General features: G+C 62.7%; 1 protein-coding gene across 1 annotated transcript in view; it reads right to left on the reverse strand.

Annotated features, from left to right (window-relative positions):
* Positions 1-7,700: 7,700 nt before the first annotated feature.
* Positions 7,701-14,640, reverse strand: part of GAS6 (growth arrest specific 6) — a 31,623-nt gene continuing 24,683 nt past the window's right edge. The window contains exons 11-15 of the mRNA XM_018044974.1: positions 13,483-13,647; positions 12,282-12,450; positions 9,984-10,156; positions 8,841-9,069; positions 7,701-8,128 (exon numbers count right to left, since the gene is read on the reverse strand). Coding sequence (XP_017900463.1) covers positions 7,977-8,128; positions 8,841-9,069; positions 9,984-10,156; positions 12,282-12,450; positions 13,483-13,647 — 888 coding nt within the window. The 3' untranslated portion in view covers positions 7,701-7,976. The remainder of the gene's footprint in view (positions 8,129-8,840; positions 9,070-9,983; positions 10,157-12,281; positions 12,451-13,482; positions 13,648-14,640) is intronic.

The following is a 14,640-nucleotide window of genomic DNA, read 5'->3' on the forward strand; positions in this document are numbered from 1 at the left end:
CCGTGCAGTGTCTGGCCCCGGGGTGAGCGGGCAGGGCGGGTGGGCACGGACTCCCTGGCCCCGTCCCCCCCCCCCCCCCCCGCCCCGTCCGCCGTCAGCAGTGTTGTCTATCGGAAAGAGGTACATCGCTTCATTGAAAACATTTTCTTGCTGAAAAATACCTAAACAACCACAATAGTAACATCAAAGCCCACTGATCAGCAGTCACTACACAACTATGATAATAAAGAGTTTGAGACATCACAGGAATTACTGAAATGGGACACGGAGACACGAAGTCAGCAAACGCTGCTGGGAAAGGGTGCCAGCAGGCTCCCCCAGCTCAGGGTGGCCGCAAACCTTCAGTCTGTAGCAGCAACAAAAAGGGCAGTGTGTGCGAACCGCGGTCAAGCGAACACGCCGGTGTTGTGTCAGATGTGGGCTCGCGAGCCCCGTGTTGCGGGTGGGCCCAGCCCGGCGCTGGCCTTGTGGCCTCTGCGGGCAGGACGCGGCCCCACCCCAGACTGTCCTGGAATTTCAACTCCAAAGGTTGCAAACCCAGCAAGGCCACTCCTCATCAATTTGGAATTTTAGCTCAAAGTCATCGTGACCAATCCTGTTAATTCTTTGACTCGCTTCGGGCATATTGTTAAAAAACAAACCCAGCGAAGTTTAGGCAGAGTAATTCCATCGGCTGCGATGGACCCTGTGGCCGCTGAGAAGCAGTGTGGAGGCTTTGAAATGTCCTTCACTTGGCTGGCTGGCTGGCTGAGGACTTAGCCTCTCTGCAAAGTTGTCCCTTCTGGGGGCGTCATGTCACGATGGCAGGCGTTTGGGGCCTGGAGAGGCTGAGTGTACGCCCCAAGCCCCAGGGCGGGTGCCCCCGTGCCCAAGGCGGGCTCTTGCAGGATGAGTCTGGCCCAGCCCTGAGACTTGGGCAGGTCATTTTCCACCAAAGAAACCTGGTTTGAACATCACGTGACACAATGGCGTTTGAGAGGAGACTTCACAGGGCTGTGTTTCCCTGCCTAGACTGCAGAGAACACGGAGACTGCTCTGTTTCTGAGGCTCACAGGGACCAAACGGGCCTTGTTTAGGGTGAGGAAGGTCGTCTTACTACGCACAACACTCAACAGCCCCTTCGGGTCCCCAGCTCTGCTCCAGCCCAGCAGGTGCCCCTGCGGTCTGGGCGCTGGGCAGGGAAGGAAGAGGGCGTCCGGACCACAGCTGGGGACGAACTGCCGTCCTCTCCCTAACGTGAGCCATCCTCATCACAAAGGCAAGGAGGCAAACTCCTGACTTTGCAAAAGTTACACAAATTTAGGGGCTTTTCATAAAGAGTTTCATAGTCACTGAGACGTTCATTTATGTTGAGGAGTATGTCAGGGTGTTGGTCTCAAGTCAGGAGTCATCGAGTGACCCCAGTGGGCTGAGGACCAGGGCCCAGCTCCTCCCTCCCCACTGCAGGCATGCCTGGCTTCCTGCCGTCCAGGGGAAGCGGCCAGGAGCCCCCTCCCCAGCCCCGTCAGGTGTGTCTGCTCACTTCGCTTCATGTCAGGCGAGGTCCTGTCATCCCACCTTCCCTCGTGGCATCTGTCCCCGCTTACTGGGGACACCTGGTGGACCTTGCAGGCACTTAGGGCTCTGCGTGTGTGGTGCCCAGGGGCCTGCTTGGGATCAGGGCATGCCCATCCAGTTGCCCTCCCCGCTCGCCGCCCTGAATGCATCAAAGAATGAGACAGACCACACCTCACAGTCCTGGATGGACAAGCGCTCCTTGGAGCCAGAGAGACTCCAGGAGGAGTCCTTCCTGTCCGGGGGATCCTTAATTTCACGTACTTGGTGTTTTGGGTGCAAAGTGCAGAAACAAGTGATGCGTAAACGCCTGCAGCCGTGTTGCTTGAACGTGAATTCTGGGCACAGGGCTGTGGGTCAGCACGAGGGCTTCCTGGCCTGCCTACAGCCGTCTTGGGCCCCGTGCTGCGGTGTGAAAGCACCTTTACGTGTCCATCGTCATTGCTCCTGGAAGTGTCGGTCACGGTGGGGATGCTGCCCGATCCCAGCAGCTTCTGCGGCCACGAGGCTGGAGCCGCTGGGGGGAGGGCCTGCCTCCCTGGAGCCCTGGCGCTGGCGCCAGCGCAGCTGCTCCCCTGCGGGGCACCGGCATCCTGCCCTTTGGGGGCATCTGACCTGGTGCCCACCCTGCCAGGCAAGAGCAGGAGAGGAGAGGAGACAGGACTTCAGGGCCGAGCCCCAGAGCTGCTCTTGTGAGGGGTCGGCCCAGCGCTTCCAGAGGGAGGGGCGCCACACCTGAGCAGAAACCCCATGTCCACGGGCTGGGCGGTGCTCGAGACCAGGAAGTTCTCTTTCCTCTCCGCCTTTGGTGCCCTGTCCCGCCCCCTCAGTTTCTGCACTCGGATATGAGCCCCGAGCCAGGGGCGTCCTGGAGCCAGAAATCCCACAGCTGACTCCCAGGCCTCTGGCTTCCTCAGCGGGTAACGGCAGAGCTCAGCGCGGGCCTCCGCTGGGGTCTGACCAGGGCTCACCCCTCGCGCTGCCCGAGGTCAGGATGTCCACCGGCCCCGCTGACCCATCCGGGGCCCCACAGCAAGAGCCTCATCCACCCGGAGTTTAAGAACCGGAGTGTTCAGCGCAGCCAGGGGCCTGCGGTCCACGCAGGCGTTCCTGGGCGCACACGTGGCTGGACAGGGAAGACCTTGGTCTGGGGCTGCAGGGGGCGAAGGCGCAGCCGCTGGAGCAAGCAGCAGGGCAGTTGCAGCCCTGCAGCAAACCTGCGCCCCAGGTCGTGGGCTGACCTTTGACCTCGGACACGACCCCAGGTGGGGTCAGCGGGCTCAGCATTTCCCCAAGCTGTCCACGCCTGCGTCTCCTGCCCGTGCTGTCTGCCCTGCCAGATATTTCCATCTCGCCTGGAGCTGATAAAAAGTATCAAACGCCAAAGCCAGCAATTTTGCTCTTGCCACAAAAACGTCTCTATCCCGCAGCCTAGCCATGAAGAATGTGAACAATTCAGCCCCAGCCTGCTGGGGCCCTCTCCCCGGCCCCCGGGACTCCCTCCCCTGCACACCCCGTGTGCCCCCTCCTGCCCTCCAGGCTGCGGGGCAGCTCCCCTGCCTGGCACACAGCACCTGCCCCGGCCTGGCCTCAGCGTGCTCCAGGCGCCCCTCCCGGGGACCATTTCCGCCAAGGCCTCCCCAGCCCAGAAGGCTCTCCCTGGGCCTGATGCCCGTGGGGTGTGACTGCTGTGCCTCCGGGCACCACCACGGGGCGGGTCCCGGTGGGGCCTCCCTCTGCTGAGTGACCTGCCTCATCCTCGGTCACAGATGAGGAGGCAGGCTGGAGGCTGGGCGTGGGATGGCCAGGGAGGCTGTTGATGGGAACAGGGTTCCCTGCTGCCACGATGGAATGTTCTAGAACTGGACCCAAGTGCTGGCTGCACAGCCCTGTGAAGGTGTGAAAACTGCTGGGTTGCACACTGCTGGTGAGTGGCCATTCCGGTGTGCGAGCTGGATCACAGAGGACACGCTCTTTGCCCATGGTCAGGGGACAGAGCGTGCTCAGTTAGCAAGACACCCCTTAGCAGCAGCGCTGGGAGCCTGCAGTCACCAGCGCCCCCCAGCCCTGCCCTCCTGTTCTGACAGTGCTTCGCCCCCTCTGGGCGTGGGGAGGGCACGCTGAGCTGGTGGGAGCAAGCATGCCCTTCCGGTGCTCCGAGAGGAGCGGGCAGGGCCTCACTCCTCAGCAGCTCGTGGGTGGCACCTGCCTCGTTCCCTTTCCTCTTTGCTCAAACTCTTCAATCACAAAACTGAACGGCTGCTATAAACTGAACAGAAGGCGCGCTGAGAACCCCGGTGTGAGCGGCAGCTACGCGGAGCAGGGCCGCCACCGAGGCCGGGGCTGCCCCCCCATCCTGGGCCCACCCGCCTGCGGTTCTGCTGTGCGTGACTTGTCCTCTGCTGAGCTGCACACCTGCGACAGACTGTGGAGCTCCACCCCAAGACGGGGACCCGTGACTGCCCCTTTGGCTGTGGGTGGCCTTGACTGGTCTTGGGGTTCCTGTGTGAATGCGGCGCTCCCGGTGTGGATTTAGGATGCATGGGCGACTTGGACTTTGCTGGAAAACACCCAGCCCCGGCCCTCGGGGTCAGCCCAGACCAGTCTCAGCTCCAGGCTGCCAAGACCGGGTCCTACTCGGCGCGAGAACCCTTCACAGCTGTGGGCGCAGGTGTTCCTTCCTGTGCTGCCCACGCCCGCATTTCCCCCTTATCGATGAAGCTGGCCCCGTGGACAGACACCTTGGCCACTGGCACTTCCTGTCCTGTCCAGCGCCGTCCGGCCTTCTGTTGGGTCATCACTGTCGCTGATTTGCAGGAGGAGCTCTACCCTTTCTTGGCTAACACGGTTACCCCACGTTAATCGGTCACCGTGGCTCCCGATGTTTCCACTTCTCAGCTGGTCTTGTTCCGCTCCTTATGGTGCCCTGACGAACAGATGTTCCTGATGGTTGGCTGGTTTGTTTGAAGCGGACTTTATTATCTAGAGCAGTTTTGGGATCGCAACAGAATCGCCAGGAAGGTGCAGAGGCCTCCATGGTGCAGCCTGCACTCCTCTGTCGAAGACCAGGCCACTCTTTCTGCGGGTCCGTTTCCGGGCTGTCTGTCTGTCCAGTGATCCATCACTCACTTTTTTGGCAACACCAGGCCGTATGACTGCCGCAGCTTCATAGTCTTGAAGCTGGCTAGCTTCCTGCAACTTTCCTTTCTTCAAGTTCTTGATTTTAACACAGCCCAATTTTTAAATATTTTTCTTTATCATGAGAGTATTTTGTTTTATTATATATTTTAAAGAAATACGTTTAAAAAATCCTAGTTCATGAAAACTCTCTTCTATCAAAGGGGTCAGCACAGTTCCTCTGTAAAGGGACAGGTCTGGAGGGCCCGTAGCTGAGACTCCACCGCTGAGTCCGGGCTAGAGCAGCAGAGAAGCTGTAGAGAATTGGAAGTTAGTGGGCAGAAATGTGTGCCAATAAAGCTTTATTGACGAGAGCAGAGGCGCATCACAGTGGGCCCGCTGCCTAGAGTGTTGCCTCACCTTCTAAACGCTTTATAGATCGCCTTCAGGTTCAGACATGTGCTCTGTCGGAGCTGATAGCATGTGCTGTGTGAGCTGGAGTCGGATTCCCCACCTCTGTAGTGCAGAGATGGCACGGGGTGACTGCCCCAGGGCGTGTGCTCCAGTGTAAGAGACGCTTCTGCCGTCTCAGTGTGTGGGTCTGTGTCAGGGGGACAGCAGGCAGCAAGGGCAGAGGTTCCAATACCACCACATGCCCTAAGAACAGCGCTTCACACAACAACCATTATCAATTAATCCGTACTATCCGAAAAACAAGAAACACAAACAAATATTACAGATCTTCTATTTCAAAAACAAAAACACTGAGCTCCACTCCAACCACATATGACAGCAACACAATGTACCGAGCAGCCAGGCCCACCCCGCTCCTCCCCATGGAGCACAGCCAGGCCCACCCCGCTCCTCCCCATGGAGCACAGCCAGGCCCACCCCGCTCCTCCCCATGGAGCACAGACAGGTGCACCCCAGCTCCTCCCCATGGAGCACAGCCAGGCCCACCCCGCTCCTCCCCATGGAGCACAGCCAGGCCCACCCCGCTCCTCCCCATGGAGCACAGTCTGGCCCACCCCAGCTCCTTCATGGAGCACAGTCTGGCCCACCCCAGCTCCTCCATGGAGCACAGTCAGGCCCACCCTGCTCCTCCCCATGGAGCACGGTCAGGCCCACCCCAGCTCTTCTTCATGGAGCACAGTCAGGTCCACCCCAGCTCCTCCTCATGGAGCACAGCTAGGCCAACCCCGGCTCCTCCTCATGGAGCACAGCCAGGCCCACCCTGCTCCTCCCCATGGAGCACAGTCAGGCCCACCCCAGCTCCTCCCCATGGAGCACAGTCAGGCCCACCCCGCTCCTCCCCATGGAGCACAGTCAGGCCCACCCCAGCTCCTCCATGGAGCATAGTCAGACCCACCCAGCTCCTCCTCCATGGAGCACAGTCAGACCCACCCAGCTCCTCCTCCATGGAGCACAGTCAGGCCCAATCTTCCTCCCCCATGGAGCACAGTCAGGCCCACCCCGCTCCTCCCCATGGAGCACGGTCAGGCCCAATCTTCCTCCTCCATGGAGCACAGTCAGGCCCACCCCGCTCCTCCCCATGGAGCACGGTCAGGCCCAATCTTCCTCCTCCATGGAGCACAGTCAGACCCACCCCAGCTCCTCCATGGAGCACAGTCAGACCCACCCCGGCTCCTCCATGGAGCACAGTCAGGCCCACCCCAGCTCTTCCATGGAGCATAGTCAGACCCACCCCGGCTCCTCCTCCAAGAAGAATAGTCAGACCCACCCAGCTCCCCCCCACGGAGCACAGTCAGAACCACAGTCAGCCTTACGCGGCCTCCCTGTCCTAGAGCACAGTGAGGAGTCACGCAGCTCCGTGTCTGTCCCAGGCTCGTGTGCAGTCTGGCCCTGGAGCTGGTAGCAGCAAGGCCCCCAGCCTGGCCAGCACAGCTGGGAGGCGTCTTGCAGCCTGTGGCTCTGAGCTGGCCGTAAGCTTTTTCTTGGCCGTAGTTAGAACAGCCCTTGGCGCCCAGTGCAAGTCTGTGTAAACCACATTAGGAAACAGACTGGGCCTCGCTCTCCCTGGAGGGAAGATGAACCCGCGGTGGTCAGATGGCTCCGAGAGCTGGCCCCCACCTGTGTCTGTGGCGTCTCGTCCCGGAGCTCAGCATGTGTCCTGTCTGCTCTCTGGCCGTCCTGGCCTCTGTGAGAGAGCAGGCGGCCAGGTGCAGGCTCCTAGCTGACTGGGGGAACATTCCAGAAGAACATTCCAGAGCCGTCTCCAGAGTAGATGAAAACCAGAGCGCTCGGCGGGAATGCTGTGGTGCCAGGGCTGAGAGGTGGCTCAGCCCCAGTGGCTTTGGGCTCCCGAGGCGGCCCGTGGTCAGATGGTGAGCAACAGGGGGTCCCCTGTGGAGCATGGGCAGGACTGTGCTTGCCCCCTATTTCTCAGAGCCGTGCTGGCCAGCTCCAGGAGGCCGTGGGTGGCGGGCAAGACCTGAGCAGATGGCACCCCGACACTTGGCTGCCTGCCTACCAGCTTCAGGACACACTTTGGGGTTTGGTGTCTGAAAAAATAAACAACCTTACTTTTGAGAAAAAAGTCTGTCTATTATAAAAACAGAATCCACTTTGGGGATGGAATCAAGCCAGCAGGTGCTGGAGACGCCCCCTGCAGCCCATGCTGTGATGGTGCCCACGGTCCTGGGCGTGTCCTGCTGCGGCTGCAAGCCGCCCGCTCGGTCCCCCGTGGGTCCCACGCGTTCCCCATGGCCGCGCCCCCCCCACCCTGCCCCCTACTCCTGGAGCCAGAGCGCGAGGCCCCACCCACTTTACCTCCTGCAGACCCGGCTCACTGCCCGGCCCCTCAAAATGAGGAAACGGGCCCGGTTTAACCCGGGAGCTGAGGCTGGGGGGGCGTGTCCGGGAGCCGGCGGTGTTGACCTGCCGTACTTCCAGCTAGCGCGGCCTCTTCCAGTGAAGCGGCTCGTCCCCACCAGGGGGACCTCGGGCAGCAGCAGCGGGGTGACGGCCCGCTGCGAAGCAGCAAGGAGCGGACACCGCCAACACAGAGCTAGAAAGGTTCTGTAAATATTTTATTTTTCCATAGTTTTAAGTCAGAAAGAAGCAGCTGGTGATAAAAATAACAGAATTCTTTTCCCGGGTCCGCTCAGGCGGCGCTGAGGTTAGTCCTCTATGTACACGTATGTTACAGGCGGGGAGGGAGGCCCCGAGGGGCTCGGCGGGCGAGGGCTCAGCGTCTCCGGCGCGGGCGCGGGCGCGGCCGCCGTCCTTCCTGGTCTAGCGGAGGCTGCGGCGGGCGTGGGGTGGGGCGTCTGCGGCCCGGAAGCCTAGGCGGCGGGCTCGACGGGAGGGCAGGAGTGGGACGTGATGTCGCTGTGCTTGTAGGCGGCTTCGTCTAGGTCCAGCGTCTTCCGGTTGGCCTCCAGCGTCATGCAGCCGCGGTAGAAGGCCGTGACCGGAGCCGAGGTCACGGGCACATCTGGGCCGCGGGGAAAGAGCAAGCGCGTCTTAGCGGGCGCCCCGCCGCATCTCCGGCAGAGCGTCACCACGCAGCTCAGCCTGCAGCCCCCGCAGGCAGCAGGCGCCTGCCACCAGGCTTGGCACGGCCCCACGGCACCCCGGCCCCACAGGAGGGCACACAGATAGTCACATCCATTAAATATTATCTCCTCGTCCCGAATGAGTCATGCCTAGGGCTTCCAGGCTCTCTTATCCTCTTCAAAGCTGTTTACTAAGACTAAATGCTGGTTGGAGTCTGGCGGCCGAGACACGTGGAGGCCCGCCGGAGCAGAGGGAGGCCCAGCCTCTCCCACCTCCCCTGCGCTGCTGGGATGCCACCTCCAGATGCAGCGGGGGCAGGCTCACCCGGCCTGCTGCCCGGGCAGCTGGACACCAGGCCTTGGGGGCAGGCGCTGGAGCACCTGGCTCCCCCTGTGGCCATGGGCTGGCCCTCCCCGCCGGCCTTGGCCAGACCCACCATCTGATTCCCATGGGGGGTGTTCCTGGAAGGTGTGGGGTGGGGGACAGCTTCAGGCCAATGTTTGTCCCCCTGACTGTGCTGGCAGCCTGACCCCAGAGCAGCTGGGCCGGGGCCGACGTGCTCAGGCGACGCTGCCACAGGCTGGCTCCGCCCGCCTCCCTTCCCTACACAGCGCCCGGCCCTGCCTGGGGGAGCGAGTCGGGGCCCCTACCTGGCAGCCCCCCGATGAAGGTGCGCACGGAGCCCTCCAGGTGTCTCCCGAGGACGGCCAGCCGCTCCTGCAGCCCGGCTGGGCTCACTTCACTCTGGCCCTGGGTACCATCCACCTCCAGTGTGGCTCTGTCCTTATTCACAGAGATGGTCACCACGTGCTCCTGGCCGTCGCAGACCTTGATCTCCATCAGGACCAAGGTGACGCCCTCCACGGCCAGGACGACCAGCTGTGGGGAAAGGCACAGCTGGCTGGGGCGGACGGGCTGGTGGCCACGTGCCCGTGGGCCCTCCTGTCCTGACGAGGCCCATGGGTCTCCTGTGGGTAGGGTCACTTATGGCCAGAGCGTGACAAGAACACGGTTTCTACACGTGTGAATGACGGGGAGCTGGACCCCCTCCAACGTGATTGAGGACCAACATACAGAGCTGCGTGTCCCCGGGTGGGACGTGGAGGAAACACGCTCCGGCCACAGGGCCACACATGCATCGGCCTGGGCAGAGGTGACCGGGGCTCCCACCGTGTCTGCGGCTGGGACTCCGGGCAGAGCTGCCCCTTGCACATGGCACTGCCACAGAAGCAGCAGAGAGGGGCCAAGCCTGGGTCCGTGCCCATCAGCTCACAGCCACAGTAAGAGGGGAGCTGATGGCTCCTGCAGGTGGGCTGACGTGGGGAACACACCCCTCTTGGGACAGAGGCGGGGGAATAAACCCATTTCCACTGCTCTTGCCTGGGCTCTGAGAAGGTAGCCAGCGCAGTGACGAGTGACAGTCGGGGGTGGGGTGGGGACTGTATGGAGGTGACGGCAGCCTGGCCAGGGGCGGATACTCAGAGCACTACCTGCCTCCAGGGGCTGCTGGTGAGGGTGTGGGTCTGTTTGCACACTCACACACGTCATTTATGAGCAAAATCATTCGGCTTAAATATAAGCGATTAATTCAAATTACACCGCTAGGGGGGCAGGACGGTCTCCCCACTGCACAGCCAGCCTGCGGGACTCCAGCACTGTCCCTGAGCCACCAGAGGCCGTTGAGACGCTGCTGAGAGGTGGGCGCTGGAGGAGGGCGAGAGGTGGTGCTGAGCTTCGCAGCGGCTCCGCCTCAGAGCGAGGGGGGTGAGGGGGGGCGGGCAGCAGCCAGGTACCTGCTTCTTGAGCTTCTTGGTGGAGTGGTAGTCGACCAGCGCCACGGAGAGGGCCACGGCCTGGCGGTCGCCCACCAGCGCGAACAGCACCCCGGTGTCCGCGGCGGGGCGGACCCGAGCCACGGCCTCCACTGCCCAGCTGGTCTTCATCCCGCCGGCCGGGGACGTCCGCGCTGCAAGGAAGGCCGCGCATCACCAGGCGGTCCAGACGGCGCGGCAGAGAGGCGGCGGGAAGCCGGTAGGTCGGGGCTCAGTGGCCCGGCCGTCAGGAACTGACAGGGGGCCCGGCGCCGGACTCCTGAGGCCCCAGCCCGCCGAGAATGGCCACCTGGCCACTCCCCAAGAACCCGTTTGAGCGGCCACTGGCCGCCCCACCCAGTCCGGCCGGGCCCACCCCCTGGGCGCCTGACTCCCCGCCCCCAGGACAGCAATGGGGCGGGGCTCAGCCCGGCCACCCGCCACACAGGCTCAGCCCCACAAACGGAAGGCCCGGGCAGGGCTGGGAAGGCAGTGAAGACGGCTGGACACCGCGTCCAGTCTTCCTCCCGAGCCACGCCTTTCCGCTCTAATCGACTCTCCGCGGGGCCGGCGCTACCTCCACGACACGCGTTATAGGACACGGTAGGCATGTGTGCGCGCGACAAGCCGCCTGCGCGGGTCATGTATGTCATCCGGAGCAGCCTTGGTAGCCGTGCTGGGTCTGGGGCTCAGAGGCGAACACCACGTCGCGATCTCTGCGGGGTCCCCGGACGGAGGTGGGGAGAGGGGCCTGGCTGCCAGAAGCGTGTTTGAGGGGCCAGTGCCTCAGCTCCCCTGGGAGGTTTCCTTGGGTGCCAGGGGGTTACCCGCGTGCCCCTTGCCCAGTGGCTTCTGGGGCTTTAAGACCCGCTGAGCCCAGATCTTCGGCCTGCCGCCGAGAACGGTGCCTGTAACTCCTGACACGTCCCTTGTGTGTCGTCAGGAGGACAGGACGGCCCAGCCCGACTGCCGTGTGGCTCTCATAACCTGCAGATCTGAGCCCCACAGCCAAGCGGGCACACAGGCGGCGGGGCTGTGCCGCAAGTGTGTGGCGCCTGACACTGACTGCCACAAGGACGCCCCCGGTCTGCGCGCACAGAAGCGAGGGCTGAAGGGGCGGTGTGCGCTCCGAACGAGCTGCTGTCAGGAGTGAAGGGTTCTCCTTGGGCAACCTGGTGGCGCTCGTGACCGGTAAAGCCAAGAAGAGATGGGGAGGGGGGAGCAGGTCCCATCTCTGCCCTGGACAGACCGTCCCTACACTTGGGCCACGCAGGGCGGTGAGGGTCGCGTGTGCACCTTCAACCATGACAGGCTCGGAGTCTGGAAGCAGAGGCGCTGGGGCATGCCGGGCGGGGGGTGAGGCACACCTTGCCGCCTCGAGGAAAGAGGCTCACGGGTCCGTGTGCCGTGTCTCCCAGGCCGTGACACACAGCCGCCCAACATCCTCACGTCAAAGGCCACCAAGGCCACGAGCCCGGGCACAGCGGTGCCCTCCTGGGGGCAGAGGTTAGCTCTGGCCCTGCTGGAGGAAATCTGGGGAAATCCTGAGGCCAGACTCAAACAGAACTGCTGTGCCCCCCACCCCCACGGTCCACACCGTGCAGGCCAACCCCTCAGGGCAGACGCGGCCACAGTTCCAAACTGGAACATTCGCTCATTTCACGTAAAGCTGACGTCTAGGTGCCCACTCGTCAGCGTGCGAGGACGACTGATTTAAACTGTTGCTTAATACTAAAGGGGAAGAGGTCGTAGGAATTAAAGGCCCTGCTTTACAGAAGCGGGAGGGACTCTGGGCAAACCGCCATCCCCTGCAGCCACCCTGACCCCTGGCTGCCCGCCCTGCCTGCCCCCCTCTTACTGGGGTCACAGAAAAGCTCCTCTATAGCTTGTGCAGGTGCTGGAAAAGCCTCAGTTCTCTGAGGCACAGCTGCAGCTGGGGCCTCGGGCCCTTCCGTCAGGGGCCTCTCCCCATCTCTTCCTGCTGAGGCTGGAGCACTGGTCTCCTGGTGGTTCAGCCCCTCCCCATGGCCCACAGCGCTGTGACCGCAGATGCGCTCAAGCGTGTTCCGTCTCAGAACCTTCCTGGAAGCTCCCACTTCAAGCCCAGCGTCCCCCGTCTCAGCCACAGGCCCTCCGCCGTCGCATTCTCCCCGCAACCCAGCGCCTGGGCCGGCCATCCCTCAGGTGCTTGCCTGGGGGGCACTGGGCGCTGCTGCTGTCTCGGGGAATTTGGGCCAGAAGGCTGAGCACAGTCATCCCCTGGCAGGAGCGGAGACTCACCGTAATCCAGGTGGAAGAAGGCAAACCCGCTCCCGGGGAAGAAGGACCCCCTCTCGGCCACAGAGAAACACTGCATCTTGGCGTTCGCCTTGACCGTGTCCTGGACGGCAGTGTCCTCACCGTCCAGCCAGTGCCAGCTCCTCAGGCAGCCGTCCAGACGTGGGTTCATCTGGTGAGACAGAGACCCCAGCAGCGCCCTGGTGCCGCCCGTCCTACGGCGCCCTGCTGGTCACGCACGTGGCGATCCGCCGCCCACGGGAATGGACTCTGCTGAGGGCAGTCGTTCTGCCCTGGACCCATTCAGGGCCGTCCCCACCCCCGCCTGCGCCCGGTCCCCCTCGGCTGGCAGGCGCGGGCTCGGCTGGCAGGCGCGGGGCGCCCGGTCCCCCTCGGCTGGCAGGCGCGGGCTCGGCTGGCAGGCGCGGGGCGCCCGGTCCCCCTCGGCTGGCAGGCGCAGGGTGCCGCCTACCACCTGGAAGGACGGGCGAGGGGACGTGCTCACGCCTGTGCTCACGCCAGGCCCCCGGAGCACGGCTCCATCTCAGCCGCACCTGCCACAGCTCTGAGCAGGTCGGGCCAGCCCAGCCTCGTCTGGAAAACCAGGAGGGCCTCCAGGGTGTGGACAGCCCTCAGCCCTCAGGGTGGGGGGACACGCTGCGACATTTCCCCCACTCGGAGCCTCAGCGTGTGGACTCTTGTCTCCTGCCCGCTGTGGAAACCCAACTCGGAGCCAGGGGCTTGCTGGGGGTGAAAAGGGACAAGACTCTGAGAAACGACCAACACCGACCTCTCATCAGGTCTTACTTCCCCTACGGGAACCCCAACAGCATCAACAACCCAAAATGTTCTTGGGGACTGCCCACAAAAAGTGTTAAAAAAATAAGTTCATTGTTCTTTTTGTGAGAGAATAATATTGTGATTTATCTCCTCTCCAAAATAGACATTTTCATTATTGATTCAGACAAAACCGCAAATGAGTCTCGTAGAAAGAGACAGCAAGGTAGGTGAGATAGCTGCGCCTGCGGCTCGTTATATTCTAGAGATGTCCGCCTTTCCCCAGATCCTTTGCCAGACCTGGTCAGCGTGTTAACTGTCTGTCCTCCTCCCCCACCCAGGGCTCGGACCCTGGGGACTGAGGATGTGGTCTCTGTCCTCCGCAGCCCCCTGGGTTCAGACCCCAGGGATGAAGGGGAATGCTTACAGGATGCACGAGGTCTTTCTCCTGGAAGGGGATGCCCCCCACGGTCAGGTTCAGATGGTACAGTCCTCTGTCCAGCTGGAACAGGTCCCCAGCCACGGCGATCTTCATCACATCGTCCTTGTTCACCTTGATTACCAGGTTCCGCTCGAGCTCCTCAACAGAGATCTGAGGAGCACAGGCGCCATGAGGCGGGCGTGCAGCTCCTGAAGTGGGGCCCAAGCTGGCGTACCAACTCCCATCACCACATGGGCCAGGAGACCCCCAGCCTCGGGGGTCCAGGTTCACCACCTACACCACCTCCCTGGCATCCACGGTGTGGTTCAGGCCCCGCTAACTCCCCCAGGGGGCCGCTCCACCTCCTCGTGCCCCTTCCTGCGAGGGAGCCTCCCCTCCCCATCTCCGGCCCTTAGCCATCTCAAGCCTTAGCCAGGGAGCTGCTTCAGGAGCCTGGGGTCACTGCCCCTGCGCATCAGCCCGGGGTTCTCTGCTCCACCCTGGCCCTTCACCTGTCTGCCCTCAGCTGAGCATGTTTAGGCGGGAGCACAGCTTCTAACCGGGCATTTCCTGCAGTGGGGCAGTGCCTGGCGCAGACCGGATGCTGAGTGAGCACCTGAATTCTCTGTAAAACTGCCCCCTCTCCCCTGCTCTCCTTGTAGGAGAGTTTAAAGCCGATCACTCTGTGTTCAGTGCGTCTTCCTCAGCCCCAGTAGCCCCTGGCTTCCTTTTTGGCTCCAGTGGAGAAACATCCAGGTGCGGGGTCTGAGTTTGCTGAGGAGGCAAAGTGGGGAGCGGGGGGTCTGGCAGGTGCCAGAGAGCAGGCAGATTGTCTTGGAGCCGGGTGTGTCTTGGGGTGGGTGGGGTGCTGGGGCCACGCACCCACTGGCCGTGCCTCCCCCAGCCCCACTCCCCGGCAGAGTCCCGGCGGCGCTCAGCCTCCTTGTGCGCCTCGAGCTCGGAGCAGCGGGCCCCCACGTGTGAAGTGTCCTCAACCCCGGGGACAGCTTCCCGGCAGAGCGACTGTCTTATCTGCCCCTTTGCGGAAGGCTGCTTCCTGCTGTCGTGACGGTGCCTGGGGTTTAAGAGTCTAGGAGTGGAGGAGCTGGACCCACTAATGGGATGGAAACACTAGCAAACGTCTACAGTGCTTTTATTCGTGGA

This window comes from Capra hircus, unplaced genomic scaffold (assembly GCF_001704415.2).
Source record: "Capra hircus breed San Clemente unplaced genomic scaffold, ASM170441v1, whole genome shotgun sequence".
Classification (NCBI taxonomy): Eukaryota; Metazoa; Chordata; class Mammalia; order Artiodactyla; family Bovidae; genus Capra; species Capra hircus.